This window comes from Saimiri boliviensis, chromosome 19 (genome assembly GCF_048565385.1).
Source record: "Saimiri boliviensis isolate mSaiBol1 chromosome 19, mSaiBol1.pri, whole genome shotgun sequence".
In the NCBI taxonomy this organism is placed as follows: Eukaryota; Metazoa; Chordata; class Mammalia; order Primates; family Cebidae; genus Saimiri; species Saimiri boliviensis.
The window spans coordinates 35484498-35503081 of record NC_133467.1 but is presented as its reverse complement, the minus strand read 5'-3'; the positions used below and the strand labels follow the sequence as shown (position 1 = coordinate 35503081).

Here is an 18584-nt window from a genome sequence, read left to right as displayed (position 1 = left end):
GCACGCGTATCCCTTGGCGTTCCCGGCAGAGGCAGCGGTTCTTCCCCGTTCATTAATGGAGAGGGGTGGGGAGCCCGGCTCCCTGGCGTTTCCGGGTTTCGCGCTTCCTTGGACTTCCCACCCGCTTCCTGCGCCAGCCACTCGGACTCCACCGCCCCGCACCTCACATCTCCTAGTTTACACTGAAGTCGGGGCCGACCTTCCCGCTTCACTCCACACTTTCTTTTTCACAAGGCCCAATTTCCAATTAAGGTTTAGGAAACCAGGATGTCAGTTCCAGTTCCACTTTCTTTTTATTTAAATAACCGAAGCAACAGCTGTGGCACAGCAGAGGGAAGCTGGGATGGGGTGTGTAGGAGGTGGCAGCAGTGTGGCCTGATGGAGGGGGAAGAGTGAGCAGTGATAGGTCACAGTGGACTCCCCACACGCCTGTCAGGTTCAGCAGTCATGGCCATAGGACTGGGGGCACTACACAGGAGCCATCAGGTAGTGATGTCTCCCCAAGTCCCAGAGACCTTAGGGACGGAAGCTAAGTCAGCTCCCTCAAGTGGCAGGGCCAGGGCATCCCAGTCAGGGGTCACGGGCCCCGGAAGGCATTTTCAGCAGCCCCAGCAGCTGCATTGGCAGCTGCCGTTCGCACTGCAGGGTTGGAGAACACACCAGCAGCAAATTCTTGCTGGGCCTTCTGAAAGCTGGCACCTGTGCGGCGGTACAAGGAGTGGATCTGCGAGCAGACAACAAAGACATGACGGCACATTCCAGCCACTGCTTCCCACCCCGGCCTAACAGCATCACCATCACCATCACTCAGCACACACACTCACACCCGAAAACACACATCCCAGAGGTCCAATAGCTGAGAACCACCCAGCAGCCTGGCCTGTGCCGGTTGCTCCTGAATGTTCCACCCAGGCCCCTGGGGATCTATGATCTCACCCTCCACGGCCCCACCTTCGACACACCCCTCACCCGTTTTAGCATGACAATTCCGAGCACAGCAATGCCAGTGAACAGCAGGGCCACCAGCAGCATGAGCACAGCTACTGCTGCATTGATCCTCACCACCTCCAGAGCAGAGATCCAGCCACTGAAAGGAGGGGAAGGATGTGCCAGTGAAGAGGGGCCCCTCAGCTTCTTCAGTGGTTATTATCACCAACATCCCGTTCCTACCCTTCCCATCAGCAGTGGCACCCCTGTCAATCTGGCAGCATTCCAAGCACCACAATCCCAAACTATATCTACTCTCTTCTTAGTTTAATTCCAGTTTCTGAACCATTAGCCCTGAGCTCTCCAAGCCCTTCCAGGCACTTGTCTGGGGATTCTTCTTCCTCCTTTTGACTATGGTTCTATGCCTCCTCCAGGAGGCCGCCTCAGATTGGCCACATACAGCATTCTTCAATCTATACGTTGTCAAGAGTGCTGTCTGGGCTCTACCCTGAATGTCTTGTATCTCATTAAACTAGTACCTCCCAAGGATTAAGACCACATTTCATTTTTCTGAACAACTCGTACTCCAGCACCCAGTGCTGGCTTGGTCCAGAGGGAAAGGTGAGGGTGGATGACAGCCTCACAAACCTGAATCCCCAACCTGGGATACCAATGGCCTGGAGGACAAACAGCACATCCTGGGCGAAGAAAATGAAGAAGAAAACGAAGAAATTGAATGAACTGTCACTCCTACAAAGAGGAAAAAAATGGGGAGTGTGGGAGAAGAATTAGAGATGAAGGATAGGCAGATGTGGGACCCATCCCAGGTTCCCATCACTCTCCCACCTTACCGGAAAGCCTTATACATGGGGCGGTACCAGCAGACAAGGGAGCAGGGTGTGAAAAGGAGGATCCAGAGGATGGAAAGCCCAAAGCCTGAGCCACTGCTGGTTTCCACACAGAACTTGGCCAGGCAGGCGAGGAAGTTCAGGAGAAGAGCCAGAGTGCTGCCTAAGGGGCAGAGAAACAGGATGAGGAGTCCTTCTGGATTTCAGTGAAGGCTCCTTCCCATCCATGTTCATCCTCTAACATTCACCAAATACGGCAGAGTAAGGAAAGGCAGGCAGCTGCTGCCTTCATGGAATCCTCAACAGGGGAGATTGAGCAAGCAGATCTCAATCATGTGTGATGCTCTTGCAAAGGCATTTAAAGAATTCAAAAATAATTTTAAAAATAACAAAAAATAAAGAAAGAATTTAAAATCGATTCCTGCATGGGGACAATGAAAAGCGGGAAGACGACAAAAACACTTGCTAGCAGGCTGCTGAGTTCTAAACAGAGGCGAAGTGTTTGGTTCTAGGTGAGCCGACCCCCAGGGCAGTTAAAAGATCTACCTGTGGCTGGGCGTGGCGGCTCACGCCTGTAATCCCAGCACTTTGGGAGGCTGAGGCGGGAGGATCATGAGGTCAGGAGTTTGAGACCAGCCTAACCAACATCGTGAAACCCTGTCTCTACTAAAAATTCAAAAATTAGCCAGGTGTGGTGGCGGGTGCCTGTAATCTTAGCTATTAAGGAGGCTGAGGCAGGAGAATTTCGAGAACCCAGGAGGCGGAGGTTTCAGTGAATGACATCACACCATGGCACTCCAGCCTGTACAACAATAGCAAGACTCTGTCTCAAGAAAAAAAAAAAAAAAAATGAGCTGGGCATGGAGACATGGGCCTGTAATCCCAGCTACTCAGGAGGCTGAGGCAAGAGAATCCTGCCTTGAACCTGGAAGCAGAGATTTAAGTGAGCTGAAATAGTACCACTGCACTCTAGCCTAGGCAACAGAGCGAGACTCCGTCTCAAAAAAAAAAAAAAAAAAAAAAAAGATCTACCTGTAACTTCCTCCAAAAGGCTTCTCACTACTCACACATCCAGAGGTAGTACATGGTGGATACAGTCTTCTGAAATTCTTGGGGGATCTCCATAGAGATGTCCTGGAAAAAGCAGGGCTGAACTGGACAAAAAGAAGGTAGAGGGGGCCAATTGTTCTGTCGAGCTGTAAGGCACACAAAAAACAGGGGACCCCAGAAGTAAGGCAGAGATGAACAAAGGAATCACTCCCTCTTCCCTCCATCCCTGGATCCTCTATCTTTCTCTCTTTTTTTTGAGACAGGGTCTCACTCTGTCGTTCAGACTGGAAGGTAGTGGTAATGATCACAGTTCGCTACAGCCTCAACCTCCTGGGCTCAAGCAACCCTCTCACCTCAGCCTGTAGGTTTTTTTTTTTTTTTTTTTTTTTTTTCCCCCGAGGAGGAGTTTTGCTCTTGTTGCCCAGGCTGGAGTGCAGTGGTGGTGTGATCTCGGTTCACTGTAACCTCTACCTCCCAGGTACAAACGATTCTCCTGCCTCGGCCTCCCGAGTAGCTAGGATTACAGGGATATGCCTCCACATCTGGTTAATTTTTGTTTTATTTTGTTTTGAGATGGAGTCTCACTCTGCCATCAGGGTGGAGTGAAATGGCAAGATCTCAGCTCAGACTCCCTGGTTCAAGTGATTCTCCTGCCTCAGCCTCCCGAGTAGTTGGGATTACAGGCATGCGCCACCACGTCCAGCCAATTTTTGTATTTTTAGTAGAGATGGGGTTTCACCATGTTGGCCAGGATGGTCTCGATCTCCTGACATTGTGATCTGCCTGCCTCGGTCTCCCAAAGTGCTGGGATTACAGGCATGAGCCACTGTGCCTGGCTGTGCACCTCAGCTTCTTGAGGAGCTAAGACTACAGACAGGCACCATCATGCCCTGCTGATTTTTTCCTTTAATGTTTTGGAGGCAGAATCTCTCACTATGTTGTTCAGGTTGGTCTCTAACTCCTGAGCTCAAGCAACCTGCCTGCCTCGGACTCCCAACAAGCATAAGACACCACACCCAGCCCTAGATCTTCTCTTTTATCCCCAATTTGGGGTCCAAGGAGACAAGGGAGAGTTAAAAAAATAAGTGTGGCCAGGCACAGTGGCTCATGCCCGTAATCCCAGCACTTTGGGAGGCCAAGCAGGCAGACCATGAGGTCAGGAGTTCGAGACCAGCCTGACCAACACGGTAAAACCCCATCTCTACCAAAAATACAAAAATAAGCTGGGCGTGGTGGTGCATGCCGGTAATCCCAGCTACTCAAGAAGCTGAGGCAGGAGAATGGCTTGAACCCAGGAGGTGGAGGCTGCAGTGAGCTGAGATCACACCACTGTATCCAGCCTGGTGACAGAGCGGGACTCTGTCTCAAAGTAAGTAAATAAATAAAATAAGATAAAATAAATAATAATAATACTGTTTATTACTATTTAAAACATCGAAAAAAAAATAAAACATCAAAGCACCATACCAAGCACTTCACATATATGATCTTGTTTAACCTTCAAAACAATCCTGTCGATTAGATGCAAACATGGTTTTCATTTTATAAATAGGGAAACGGAGGCACTCGAGATTAAGTAACTTCGCTCATGGTTAGTATCCCCAAAATTCAAACTCAGCAGTCTGACTACAGAGCCCAGGCTCTTAAGACCTGTTTTTGCTCCTCCCAAACACTCAGGTGCTCTTTCCCACCCTACTACTTACTAGCAGTGCCCCCTAGGGCAGCATGCTGCAGCTCTCGCTCCCTTCGGTCCAACTCCTCTGCCTTCCGGTTGAGCTCCTCCTGTTTCTTTAGCAGCTCAGCTGTGGCTGCTGCAGCTGAGGCCTGCCCAGTGTGAGTAGAGGGAGATAGATGTGAGCCCTGAGCCCCAGGACTGGCCCTTCTCCCCAGCTCTCACCTGCACACCTCCTGTACCTGAGTGCTGTAGGAGCCATAGTTCTTAGGTTCTGTGGGGCTGAGCTTTCTCGAGGACTGCAAGGAGGGAGCTGAGGGTGGAGGCAATGGAGCAGGGGCTGGAGGCTCATAGGCTGGCGGTGGCTGTTGAGGAAAAGACCTTAGTGATCATCTAGTCCCTCACAACACAGGAATCTAGAGTCTGCTTGAGTATCTTTAGACCCAGAACTCATGATGTAAGGAAGTAGCCCTTCCCCATTTGTTAGGAAGCTCGTTCTCCTGCTGCATTTCTGTCAGAACTCTATGATGACCTGCAGCAGCCTCATCATCCCTCACATCCAATTCCTTAACAAGGATTCAAATCACTCATCTACCATGTCTCCCCACTTAACTGTGGGTTTTTCTTTTCTTCTGGGGATGGGGTGTAGGAGTCTCTACCACCCAGGATAGAGTGCAGTGGTGCAATCATCACTCATCAAAGCCTCAAATTCCTGGACCCAAGCATGTTCCCGTCTCAGCCTCCCAACTAGCAAGAACTACAGGCATGCGCCACTACACCCAGCCAATTTTGTAAATGTTTCAAGAGATGGGGTCTCACAAGAATACAATAGAAAAAAAAAAAAAAAGAGATGGGGTCTCGCTATGTTGCTCAGGATGGTCTCCATCGGCCTCCCTGGTAGCTAGGACCATAGGCATGCACACCATGCCCGGCTCCTTTTTTTTTTTTCTTTTTAGTAAGTTTTAAGTACCTTAACTTCTTACAACTCACCATTTTCTAATCTAGTGGACAAACACGTGTAGTCCCCCTCATTCCTTGCCTTCAAACTGTACAGCCTACCTAAACTCCAACCAGCCCCAACCTTTATTTTCTTCAAGGAAGCCTTCCCAAACAGAACATTGGTTAAGGCCTTGTCAGCATCCAGATCTTCCCAGGACTGACTTTTAGAGCTCATACCATTTGCGTTGGTGGCCCTAGAAGGATGAGGCATCCCACGCCCAACCAGCCTCTCTCAGGGGGCTAAGATCACAGTGTCTCTTCCATCCTGTGCATGCAGAAAAGTCCCCTGTACCCAAGCCGACCAGTCTTATCTAAATCAAACCTTCCCCTTCCTTGCCCTCCCCTACGGGCTCCAGTAGCTCACCTCCCGGGTCTCAAAAGGGTTGTAGACGTCAAGCGTGGCATACTGCCGGCTGGGTCGGTGCTGGATCACAGCTGGGTCCTGAGGGCAGAGACCTGGGGCTCAGCTGGCACCCGGTGCCACCTAGGGGAATTCCCAGGGACCTTTCCCAAACTGCCTGTGGCTCTAAGTACAGCACCTTCGGTGCCACTGTTATCCCAGGCCTGGGACAACATTTGCCTCAAATCCATCATCTAATACTGCCAACACCAGCCCCTTAAGGGGCAGGGCCCGCCCCCCAGAGTGCTCGCTGGTCTGGAGTCACTGTCCCCGCACGTGGCGGCCCTTCCTAGGATCAAATGTCACGAAATGGGGATACAAGTTAGCCGGATCCTACAGAAGAATCAACCTGACTGCCCAAGAGAGGCCGGCAGGCGCAAGTCACCTGAAAGGGGTTGTCAAGCTCGCTGGGCTCGGCGAACGGGTTTCCGCCGTCTCTGCTCTGAGCCATGTTTGCAACTGCGGCCTTCACCGCTCCCAGCCCTCCACGCCCCTGCCGCAGCAGTGGCGGCAGCGGTGGCCCCGAGGGTCCACACCGCTCGCCTCAGTTCGCCCCGCTTCTCTGTGCACGGATTGGTTCCACGGACCGGAAGAGCCACAAGGATCCCCGCAGCGGCCGTGGGTTGCGCCGCCGTCTCGGCCAAAAGTTAAGACGGAAGTGCTCCCACGTGATACCTCCAACCCAGTGCCCACAGTCAGGTACCGCCCCTCTTCCACGTGACTTCCTTCCACTAACGAACTACATTTCCCAACAGACCTCTCGTAGGAATCCGTCCTTCCTAGTCTCCCGAGATGGACGACGGGAGCCTTCTGACCGGCCATGGCAGCCCCCAGGAGCCCAGTTGAGTACGTTTCCAACCTGGGTTTCTGGCCCTATACTGGGGTGCAACCTAATGGCTCTAGGAGTCAGATCTTTCCCAACACTCATAATTCCACATCCGAGAAGTGTCACCTTAAAACACTTCTCTATTCTAACCTGAAAGAAATGCTGCCCCACCCACTACTACCCTCACCTAAGATAAGGTGGGCGGGGGAAATAAACTGGTAACTTGGCTCTGGTTAATTTTGGAGGGTAAGAAGGCCTCCCTTCATACCCAAACTCAGAAAGGTTGCCAATCGTTTCATCCCTCCACCCCAGTATTCCCAAACCTCCAACTCCAGGGATGGGGGTCAAATGAAGCACATCATTTTATTTCACAAAGACTGTACAAAATTCCTTATAAAACATGGGATAGATGCCACCTGGATACCTCACTCGGCCCCCATCCAACTCCATATGAGTGGGCAAGTGAGGGTGGGTGGAAAGTGTGTGGATGGAATAACATTATGTACAAGGCAGGGGTTGAAGTGATAAGTACAAGTTCTTTCATATTTACACTATTTTACATATTCACAGATATATAGAGAGCCAGGAGGAAGGAGTGAATTCTGGCTCTGTTTTCTTGTATAAAAAAGCACCAGTGTCCTGGACTGGACACCCACTGCTATAAGAGATGCAGGGGGGTCCAGGCCCTGATCGTCACCGACTGATATCCCGACTGGAGTCCCACAACTTGTTGGGTGGCTCAGCCCGAAGGCGGGCGAAGAAAGGATGCTGAAGGGCTTCACCCAAAGTCAGCCGCTTAGCTGGTTCATACTCTAGCATGCTTTCAATCAGATCGAAGAGCTGGTGGTGTTCCTCTGCCTCTGAGGTCAGATACCGCTGGTGGAGGAGGGCAGGAAAAAGGTGAGGCAGGATGCCTTTCAAACCCTGCCTTCTTCAAGGCCCTACCTTTCATTATTGGAGAACCAAGGCTCTGCTTGCAGCCAATTTGAAGGCTACCTTACCACGACCACACCAGGACCAATGTTTCTGATATTATAGCTCAACCTACCTTCCCACTAGCACAATTACTCCATAATCTTTGAAAGTTCTACTTGTATATCCTTGTCAACTTCATGAATCTTCTTTAGCGCCTCATTAAAATGTAAGCTCTTCAAAGGTAGTTTATTCTTTTCTGTCTGACCTAAAGAATCCAGGACATTGCTTTGATCTCTGGTTGTCTCAAGGTTAGGCTGTCTAACCTCCTTCCCTCCACAAAACCACTCCCTCTTCTTTCTCCTCTGTTGACCAAAGATGTCTTCTTTCAGCTTTCCTCCCCTCCTTTCCTAACCCTCTGCTTTTGAAGAGCGTTCCAGGGGCAAACCACCCTAAGGAGGAAGTGATTTCTGGATGATGGGCACTATTTATCCCCAGCCCAGCTCACCCGCAGTGGTTTGCAGTTCTCACGAACATAACGCCCAGCTGATGTGTTCTCATCCCAATCCAGGCGACCCCGGTAAAAATATTTCTGCTTTCTAGAGGGGAAGGGGAGGTTGAGGAATCAGGTCAACCTTGCTACAATTCCCATACTTCCCCATCTGAAAGTAACTGCGGGGAGAGGAGGTGTCAAAGAAAAAGAAAATGATGTGAAATAGACCAACTAAATTCTGTGGAGAGAGGAGGAAAAGGGTTAACTAGCACCCACTCAAGATTCACCTTGTCTTTCGGATCATCCGGGAAGGGATAGGACCCAAAATCCTTTCCATCATGGCTAGATGCTCTCTGTTGTCATGAGTCTGGGAAACAAAAACAGAACTGAGCCTTGGACTAAAAAGGGGACGCTGAGGACCAGTTGCCAGAAGATGCAGAACTGAGTAGGCAGGTCCTCAGCAGACAACAAAGGAACTAGGTAGAAGAATGCCAGGCGGCAGGCGGTCAAGTAAGACACCCCACCACTTACCTGGAAGAGGGTGAAGCCCACATAGTACTCAAAGATGATGCAGCCTATACTCCACACATCACAAGGCTGTGACCAGCCCAACTCTGGGTGAGAATGGGAAGGAAAAGGTGTTAGGAGGCTTAGGCGGCCCCACCCTCACCACATCATCTCACACACTCGGACAGCCTTGCCCTCCCTTACCAAGGATGACCTCTGGTGCTCGGTAATGGCGAGTGGAGACAATGGTACTATGGTGCTCATGGTCAAAGGTGGCACTGCCAAAGTCTACCACCCGCACAGCCGTGCTCTTCACGCTGCGCTCATCTCGCTTCTAGGAGCAGAGGAGGAAGACAATGAACCTCTGCACCCAGACTGAGATTCTACCACTATTCCCTATGGTGCTTCTGAACCTTAAAAAAGCAACTGTGATCTCCTGCCTGCCCCGACAAGCACTGGGAAATTTCCTGCTTTACAGCTTCCACCACAACCAGCAGAATACTTTTAGGATTGGGGAGTAAAAGGATTAAGGAATGATTATGCAACAGTGTGCGTATCTGTAAGCATCTGAAGACTATACTCAATTGCCGGATACACAGTTTTTCTGAAAATATTTAACATGTAGCAAAGAGATTTTGCTGAACATATGTAAAGTAGCAAAGGGGTTTTGTTAAAAAATATATAACATGTAGCAAAGGGATCAAGGGAGGGAGAGCTTTAGGTCTGACATCTCCACTATTTCCAGTTGGTCAAGGGAGCCAAGCTTTCCTAACTCACAGGAATATACATCTCAAAAATCCAGCATTCTGGGAGCCCGAGACAGGCAGATCAACTGAGGTTAGGAATTTAAGACCAGCCTGGCCAACATGGCAAAACTCTACCTCTACTAAAAATACAACACTCAAGGGCCGGGCGTGGTGGCTCAAGCCTGTAATCCCAGCACTTTGGGAGGCCGAGGCGGGTGGATCACGAGGTCAAGAGATCAAGACCATCCTGGTCAACATGGTGAAATCCCGTCTCTACTAAAAATACAAAAAATTAGCTGGGCATGGTGGTGCGTGCCTGTAATCCCAGTTACTCAAGGCTGAGGCAGGAGAATTGCCTGAGCCCAGGAGGCGGAGGTTGCGGTGAGCCGAGATCGCCGAGATCGCGCCATTGCACTCCAGCCTGGGTAACAAGAGCAAAACTACGTCTCAGAAAAAAAAAAAACATACAACACCCAGCTAGGTGTGGTGGTGGGTGCCTGTAATCCCAGCTACTCCAGAGGCTGAGGCAGGAGAATCACTTGAACCTGGGAGGTAGAGGTTGCAGTGAGCTGAGTCGTGCCACTCACTTCAGTCTGGGCAACAGAACGAGTCCATCTCCAAAAAAATACATAAATTAAAAAAAAAAAAAGTCCAAACCAAGAATCTTAAAAACTTTCACCCTACTGGAAAGTTATCTGAAGTCTCTTGTATAAGTTCTCTTCCAATTTAAGTCTTAAGAGATCCCTCCCTTTCAACCTATCTAGTTTTACCCCGTTGGAGCCAGACAGGAAGAAAACATGGGAGGACAAAGAGCGAGCGAGCTTGGCAAGAGGCAAAGCGCCCCAGCTGCCTGCCCCCAGTAACCATGGGCAGACCCTATCCAACTTACCTTCTCTAGGTTGTAGGTGAGCTCATAGTCTGAATTCACAAACAGAATATTTTCAGGCTTGAGGTCTGTATGTGTCAGCTTGTTATCATGCAGGACTGTAGGGGAGAAGGCCAGGTCAGGCTTGGTGCAGGTGACCCCTGGCCTGGTTAGCTAGGGCAAAGCCAGTGAGAAGACAGGTCCAGAATCACTAGGGCTGCTTTCTGCTCTATACCTAAATGGAATGCCTGGTCTAAGAAGCCCTGCTCTCTTAATATAAGATACATATGTATCTCAATTGATGTAAAAGAAAAAAAAAAAGTTAGCTTTGAGTTGTAGAGTGTACACACTTTGGCATGTGTCTAGCTGACATTATGTGAACTCAATTCTGTGAAACTGTATCGTTTTGATGACTCAAGAGGAATGATGTATTTCTTTATATTCCCCACCTTGCCCCTTAGCTGAACTACATACTCTGTGTTCCCATCTGCTTTACTGTGAATGAACATCTCATCTCAGACAAATATTAAGCCTTTAGCCCAAGGAGCGTATTTTCATCTATGTTTGCTGTCCGATGCTTTCCCAAGAAGGGGAGGAAAAGAAAGGGGGAGGCTGATTAAGTGCTTTGATTCCAAAGGCTTTCTCTTCTAGCTGCCACTAGGTTAGGTGTAGAGTAAGAGCAATCAGTGACGGTAAAGACATGAGTTGAGGAGTTAAGTCAGAAGAGATTTCAAGATGACAGTAAATAAAAGAACCGCAGGTAATAGAGAGCTGACTGTTTAGAGGCTTCACCAGTGCATAACCAAGACAAAGAGATCCAATGAAGGGAGCGGCTGCCCCAGAGTCCACTTCAGCCCACCCCACTCACACTTGACGGCCTGGCACAGCTGGAAGGCCATGTGGCGCACTTGGTGGATGGGGTAGGGCAGGTAGTTGTTGTCTTTGAGGAAATCGAAGGTGCTAAGGCCCAGAAGCTCAAAGGAGATACACATGTGGCCATGGTAGTCAAACCAGTCAAACATCTGGACACAGAGGCTGAGAAGAGAGATGGGGGAAGGGAGGTTGTCTGATGAGCTCCCATCTGCCCATCAGCCCTCCAACAAGGAGGGACTTCATAGCTGTTGATTCCATATACCTGTGTAAAACCATGCCAGTTAATACTAACACCAAAATTCAGTTCAGCTAGGGAATAGCCTCTGCCAGACCCAAGAAGAATGGTACTACCTGCCAAGCTTCAAAACATTTTCCTGTATCATTTTAAACAGTTCGGAAAACTCCTGAAGAGCTGTTGAATGCCAAGCTCCAAACAGTATAGATCCTAGATCATCAAACTGTCCATCCTAAACCCCAAACCCAGCCCAACTCGTGACATTCATTCATCACCCGATACCACTGGGCTCTTTATACCCACTGGACTCATATCTTGGCTTAATGTCCTTATTCTATTTTTTTTTTTTTTAGACGGAATTTCGCTTTTTGTTACCCAGGCTGGAGTGCAATGGCGCGATCTCGGCTCACCGCAACCTCTGCCTCCTGGGTTCAGGCAATTCTCCTGCCTCAGCCTCCTGAGCAGCTGGGATTACAGGCACGCACCACCATGCCCAGCTAATTTTTTGTATTTTTAGTAGAGACGGGGTTTCACCATGTTGACCAGGATGGTCTCGATCTCTTGACCTCGTGATCCACCCACCTCGGCCTCCCAAAGTCCTGGGATTACAGGCTTGAGCCACCGCGCCCGGCCCCTTATTCTATTTTTGGACTGTGAATGTATGTGAAAATATTACTGCATAAATGTCTGTGGCCTCACAGCACAGTTCTACTTATAAAAGCTTAATTCATTGTTCAATGATGTTGACCCTCAGTCCTAGGGCTTTGTCCAGGGTATACCTCTACAGAAGCCATTCTAGGCTAGGCCCAAACCAAAGAGCAATCTAACTGCCCTGAATACAATGGAGAATGGATTAAGGAAGGTCACAGGCCCCCCTTTCCTACCCTGATGTTCTAGTACTCTAAGATGATGAACAAAAGACAAATGGATGAGAAGGTCTAGAATTCTCCTGTCTGCCTTAACCAGGTCTAGAAGTCTCTCCTGTGTAGGGGTTGGGCCTCTTAGCCTCCCCACATACTTCCTTGCTTGCTTACTTCTTGTTGTCAGGGTCTTTCTCATTGATTTTCTCCAGCACGTTAATCTCAAGTCGAGCTGCTTCCTTGTACTTCTCCACATTCTTAATGATCTTCAGGGCAACTCGCGCCCCACCCCTGTAGGTTGGCAGGAGAGGCTTTTGCTGGGTTCTCAAGAATGTCTCAAATCGAACAGGGCCATAAAGGAACTAAGAACTCCTGCCTTTGGCTGATCAGCAAAAAGGCCCCACATAAGCCCCACCATCTCTTTATCCCCACATAGTAGGGAGGGGCTGACAGTTACCTGCGATGGTCAACACATTGTACAACTCGGCCGAAGGTCCCCTCTCCTAACGTGCTAACGATTTCATCTGAAATGAAAGACAGCAGGGTCGGGGAGAGGGAGGGAGAGAAGGCGGGGAATGAGCTGAGTTGGAAGAAAAAAGGGGACAGCAACCTGGGGTGGAGATGAAGGAAGGGGAACAGATACAGATGGTCACAGGGGAAGAAAACCCCTGCGTGATTCCCACCACCTTTAACCCAGGGGCCGTGAGAGCTGGGAGTGGACAACAGAGGTCAATTCTCAACAGCAACTCAAACCACCCAGATAAACAACACCACTGAGAAAAGGCAAGAGGCTGTGACTCAGGTTGGCTTGGGACGTTAGGATGGCTATGGGACCATTACAGGCTATAGGATTGTTACGATTTGGCTTGTACATCGCTCTTGTAGCCAGTCCCCGACGTGGTAGATGAGGTGGCCCTCAGCGTCGTCCTCTACACTCTTGGCTCTCCGGCTGCTGTGCTGCTGTCGGGGGGCAGGGGGGGTCGGAGCAAGCCAGGTGTCGGAGCGGGGGCCGGAGGGAGGCGGGGTGGGTGGTAGAGGGGTCACCGGTCACAGGCGCCCAGCCAGGGGGGACAGACGATGATGGGGGACAGTGGAAGGGAACACGTCAGATGCAGTAAGGTGGATCGGTGTGAGAAGAGAGAGCGGCGCATAATCCCAAGTCCCCAAACCCAAAACAGGAACAGGGAGAGGCATGGGCAGAGCAGAGAAGTGGTGTTGTTGCCAGTGTCACCCACAACCCCATGCTCTACACAATGCCCTTCTGGGCAGACACAGATCTCCCCTTGCCCCCACCCAAGCCCGCCTGCCAAGGGGGCTACAGAGCCCAGGGCTTGGGGGAAAAAGGCAGCTCACAAGCAAGGTCCCCATTAAAGAGTGGAGGCCACTGGGGTGGAGGAGCTGCTCCCAATATAATAAGCCCAACATGCCAGGGAGAGCACTGGGGGTCACAAATGCTCTGTGCCCATCCATCTCCAAAGCAGATTCCAGGGCCCTTCAAGAGTCGTAGAGCTTCCAACAGAGTAGGCAAACTCGGTGCCCACCTCAGTGTTCATGCCCCAATGCTCAGCTGAGAACAAGGATACTTCTCACTTACCAGAGTCCTAGAGGGCCTGCAGAAGAGTGGGGAGAGGAAGGGTCTGGGCTGGCACTCACCGAAGATGAGCGGCTAAATGTCCGGCTGCGCCTCCTCCGCCGTCTGTGCTTCCTCCGGCTGCTGCGCTGGCTGCGGTAACTGCTGTTCTCCCGCTGATATTCATAGGAATGCCGATAGTCTGTGTCATAGTAGGCATCTCCTCGATCCCGGCTATAATCGTTGCGTCTGTAGCTGCCACAGTATCGCCGGTCATACACCCTCCGGTCAGATGAACGATCATCATAACTGCTGTTGGATAACAAACACCCATTAGGTGTATCTGTTCAGACCACATTCCCTACCATACCCTGTGACAAGGTCCTGCCTTGGTGAGGACAAAGAGTAATGCTAGAAAACTGTTCTCAGACACTTATTGAGTAATTGAGGGACTAAGGGACCAGAGAAGTGAGGTAACGAAGCCCATCTGCCACGTCACCAACACCTCTGAAAAGGCATCTGCAGGACCACTTCTTCTTGGGGCCTTTCTCCCCGCTGCAGTAATACAAAGAAACAGAGCTATTTCTTTCTCAAGCTTTCCTGACTGAAATCCACCCTTGATCTAAACCATCCCTAACTGATTATTCCTACTAAACACGCCACTAAAATACTAAAACCGGGCAGGGTGTGGTGGCTCACGCCTGTAATCCCAGCACTTTGGGAGGCCGAGGCAGGCAGATCCCTTGAAGTCAGGAGTTTGAGGCCAACATGGCGAAACCCTGTCTCTACTACAAATGCAAAAAAAGTTAGCCAGGCATTGTGGCACATGCCTGTAGTCTCAGCTACTCAGAAGGCTGAAGCACAAGAATCGCTTGAACCCAGAAGTGCACATTTTGCAGTGAGCTGAGATCATGCCACTGCACTCCAGCCTGGGCAACAGAGTAAGACTCTGTCTCAAAAATAAATAAATAATATTTAAAAATTTTATAAAATGGGGGTGGGGGGATTGGGGAGGGATAACATTAGGGAGAAATACCTAATGTACATGACAGGGGAGATGGATACAGCAAACCACCACGGCATGTGAATACCTATGTAACAAAGCTGCATGTTCTGCACATGTACCCCAGAACTTAAAAATATAGTTTAAGGCCAGGCGCGGTGGCTCACGCCTGTAATCCCAGCACTTTGGGAGGCCGAGGCGGGTGGATCACGAGGTCAAGAGATCGAGACCATCCTGGTCAACATGGTGAAACCCCGTCTCTACTAAAAATACAAAAAAAATTAGCTGGGCATGGTGGTGCGTGCCTGTAATCCCAGCTACTCAGGAGGCTGAGGCAGGAGAATTGCCTGAACCCAGGAGGCGGAGGTTGCGGTGAGCCGAGATGGCGCCATTGCACTCCAGCCTGGGTAACAAGAGTGAACCTCTGCCTCAAAAATATATATATATATATATATGTACAGTTTAAGAAAAAAAAAAAAAAAGTCTATCAAAAAAATAAAATATTGAAACCACAAAGATCTAATGTTGTCTTATCTGTTGGCTTATTAGTTACCTGTAGCTCCCAGTCCTTTGCACATGCTTTCCCTCTGCCAAAAGGCACTTCCCCACCTGACTCCTACTTGTCCTCCAGACATACGCAGATGTCACTTTCTCTGCAATGTTTTCTCTGAATTACACATCCTGCCCCATTCTAACCAAACCCACTGGGTACATCCTCAGTTCCTCACTGTGTATTGGAACACTTAACGCTGCAGTGCAAATGGCTTCTTGGGTTATCTATCCTGAACATTACCTTTAGCCAGCTACTTAATGGTTTTAGTATATAACCAGTAAGTATTTGCTGAACAAATGAATGAGCCAATGACCCTGTGTTTGAGTTTCTCTTCCTGAGGCCTCACCTTCGAGAACGGACATGGTAACTATCCTCTCGCCGGCGCCGTCGTGTGCGGTCACTACTACTTGACCAGGAGCGACTTCTTCGTCGCTTATGCTTTCGGCTCCGATAGTGTTCACGGTAACTCCCCCGGCTGCCTCGCTCTGAGGAATGGTACCTTCGAGGATGAGGCATCTGGAAGGGAAGGGAAGGGAAAGTGGAAACAGGAAAGTTCTGAGTTTTCAGAAGTCTCCTCCAAGGAGTGGCTGTTCCAAAGACGCTAAGCTGCTTTCTGCTATTTTTTTTTTCAATTTCATTTTTTACTCTTTTTTTTTTCCTTAGGGCCAAGCTACAGCATGGATCCGCTCTTTTATTTCTGCCTCTTTTTACCAGGCACAACTTCCTCAGTCTTCCTCTGTACTTACAATTCCTCCTTATTGGAGTATAGCCACCTACTAACTCTGGCTGAAACTCTAGAAAGTCCCCAGACCCATCCCTCATTACCCCCCACTCAGCTCAAGTGTTCTATCCTTATTTTCTCCAAACACAGCTCCATGAAGACTTTCAGGTCTAGGACACACAGTTCATGACAGGGGAAAGTGTATGACGACCGATGGAGACTGCTACAGTTCATCCCTGGTCAGGATCTAAGATACAGATCTGTGGATGCTGAGTTCCTCACAAGTCAATAGAATAAAGCTTTGGTTTACAGTTATGATCAATGTTGTATAGTCATTAAGAGTACCTCTTATCTCCCCAAGTAAACTATCAGTGTCCTGAGGGTAGAAATCCAGTCTCCCAGGTTTCTACATATACAGGTAAATGTCAAATACTAACAGTTCCAGGGATCTGGGTCGGGCCCCTTGAAGTAACGTAATCATCTCTCTCATCTTTGGTCAACTCTCCCTTCAGAGCTTTTAATGCAGTAGGCCACCAACTACAGTCAGCCTCCCATTTGGCCCCTCCACTCTTGTTCTTAAGACGTAGACAGTAACTTGGTTTTTAATTAATATCAGCCCTATTTGGCTGAGAGCTGGCCACCTTCTAGTTAATGGAATGGTTCACAAATCTTTTTTTCCTTCAAGGAAAAAAGAGAAAAATCACTGTCACAATCCAGGAAGATGAGAATAGGAAGGCAGAGTAAAATGAAACAGGTCCAGAGACAGAAGTCTGGGTTGGCGGGGGCGGTGCATGAGAATCAGGTATGCAAAAGGTTTAATGATTCCCATGTCTGACTCCCATTTTGCATCGTATCTTCCCAACCTCCCCAAATTGAGGAGGGTGGCATTTGATGCCTTATTGGCATAACTGGGGCCGGCAGAATACTAAGAGGCAAGCACAGTATTTTCCCAGGTAATCCATTCTAATTAGCATAGCCCCATAAATGCCATCTCACCACACACTATCATCAAACAGCCTCACAGTACTTTACCCTCAAAGAATCACTAGCCTACCTTGCTCAACTTGGAAATCTTTTGCTTTTTCCTTACTCAGAAAATCCAGAACTCCTACAGGCAATTTCTTCCTGCAGGCTCCAAGTGACAAGGTGATGTGTTCCTCCCCTTCAGCTTTGACTGGACCCCTGAGTCCAACTTTGATATTCTGCTCCTTCACAGCTCTGGAACCACTCTTATCCTTACTTTATCACCTCTTCTAGTCTGGCTCCGCCCAAGTTTCCTATAGGTCTTCTCGGTACATCCCAGGCAGGCCGACCTCCTTCCTCCTGATCTCCCTACTCTGCCGCTTCATAAGTCTCAACTCTCCTTCTCTCCAAATCTCGCCCCCGTCCCTTGCCCCCAATCCAAGCCTAACCCCGCCCGCCCCGCGGTCGCCATCTTTTCGCCGGGCCCCGCGGCCAGCCAGCCCGCGCGCTCACCGTTCTGGCGGCGAGGCCCGTGCGCTTGTCCCACAGGAAGTCCGTGATGGCGGCGGCACTGCGGCCGGAGTCCCGGCACCACCGCGGCGACGAAGTGCTGCTCCACCCCCCCAACCCGGGACCCTGGGACCTCCCGCCCCGTTCCCGGGCTCCGCTTCAGTCCCGCCCGCCCCGGCTCCGTCCCCGCCCCTAAGATCTGCTTGGCGCCGCTCGCACCGCCCCCGCCCGGGGCCCGATCCCAGCTCGGTCTCCGGCTCTGGCCTCTCCGCTCCGCCGCCGCCGCCGTGAGCGAGCACGTACGCACGGACGCACGTCCTGCGTCGCTTCCCAGATACCCGCTGGGCTCCGCCCCCAGCACCGCGCGCGCCACCACGTGCTCACGTAGCTGGCAGGCGTCGGTCTGTCAGAGCCCTGGAGATACTGGGGGCGGAAGTTCTTAGGGGCGAGGTGGGTCCACTGGGACGCGCTGGAAGCCTTCTAGGCCCGCTACGTTCCGCCTCCTGTCCTTTCCCACCCCCTCTTCAGTCTTTTACCCTTTGCATGGTGACGCGTGGCTTAGTTAGGTTTGGAGTTTAAAAGAAAGGATCGTCATTTACAGTGTCGCTGCTAGCCTGGCTCCAGGCAGCCTTCACCATCAAGCCTGAGTCTAGTGAGGCTTGATGGTGAAGTCTCATTCTTCTGCATAGCCTGAAAATAACCATTTCTTAAAACTTCACCTACCAATCCCCAGGACGGAAGTTTGCCACCTTTTGTCAACAAAAGTTATGCACCACTGGGGGTGGGGACACAGCCATGGAGGAAAGGTTTGAGCAATGAAGGGATGGAGAATTGGGTGCCGAAAAGAGGGACTCATTTGAGAACTGTATCCTAAGGTGGCTTACATAATGGGTAAGAAATAAAAGTTTGCTACAGGCGCGTGCCACCACGCCCGGCTAATTTTTAAAAACATTTTTTCTTGTAGAGATGGTGGATCACTTGAACACAGGAGTTTGAGACCAGACTGGGCAACAGGGTGAAACCCAGACTCTACAAAAGATATAAAAAGTAG

The 18584-nt window shown here is 50.1% G+C and overlaps 2 protein-coding genes across 7 annotated transcripts; both read right to left on the bottom strand.

The window, feature by feature from the left end:
* Window positions 1-270: 270 nt before the first annotated feature.
* SCAMP3 (secretory carrier membrane protein 3) lies at window positions 271-6577 on the bottom strand. The gene is made up of 9 exons (XM_010348404.3): window positions 6282-6577; window positions 5861-5938; window positions 4740-4862; window positions 4529-4649; window positions 2843-2971; window positions 1779-1938; window positions 1576-1677; window positions 970-1087; window positions 271-724 (listed from the first exon to the last, which is right to left on the bottom strand). Exons 1-9 carry the CDS (start codon window positions 6345-6347, stop codon window positions 578-580), a joined length of 1044 nt encoding a protein of 347 aa, XP_010346706.1. The 5' UTR covers window positions 6348-6577; the 3' UTR covers window positions 271-577.
* Window positions 6578-7060: 483 nt separating this feature from the next.
* Window positions 7061-17841, bottom strand: CLK2 (CDC like kinase 2). Of its 6 annotated transcripts, XR_746147.2 has the most exons (14): window positions 17537-17836; window positions 15686-15855; window positions 13867-14095; window positions 13086-13173; window positions 12671-12737; window positions 12388-12504; window positions 11114-11280; window positions 10270-10364; window positions 8839-8968; window positions 8659-8741; window positions 8415-8494; window positions 8143-8233; window positions 7771-7902; window positions 7512-7598 (listed from the first exon to the last, which is right to left on the bottom strand). XR_746147.2 is itself a non-coding variant. In XM_010348396.2 (13 exons), exons 2-13 carry the CDS (start codon window positions 15853-15855, stop codon window positions 7416-7418), a joined length of 1500 nt encoding a protein of 499 aa, XP_010346698.1. In that variant the 5' UTR covers window positions 17537-17841; the 3' UTR covers window positions 7061-7415. The 6 variants fall into 6 exon arrangements, 5 of the variants coding, with proteins under 5 accessions (XP_010346698.1, XP_010346699.1, XP_010346702.1 ...); XM_010348396.2 differs by lacking the exon at window positions 7771-7902 and having other exon boundaries at window positions 7061-7598; window positions 17537-17841; XM_010348397.2 differs by lacking the exon at window positions 7771-7902 and having other exon boundaries at window positions 7061-7598; window positions 13086-13170; window positions 17537-17841.
* Between the last annotated feature and the right edge of the window lie 743 nt (window positions 17842-18584).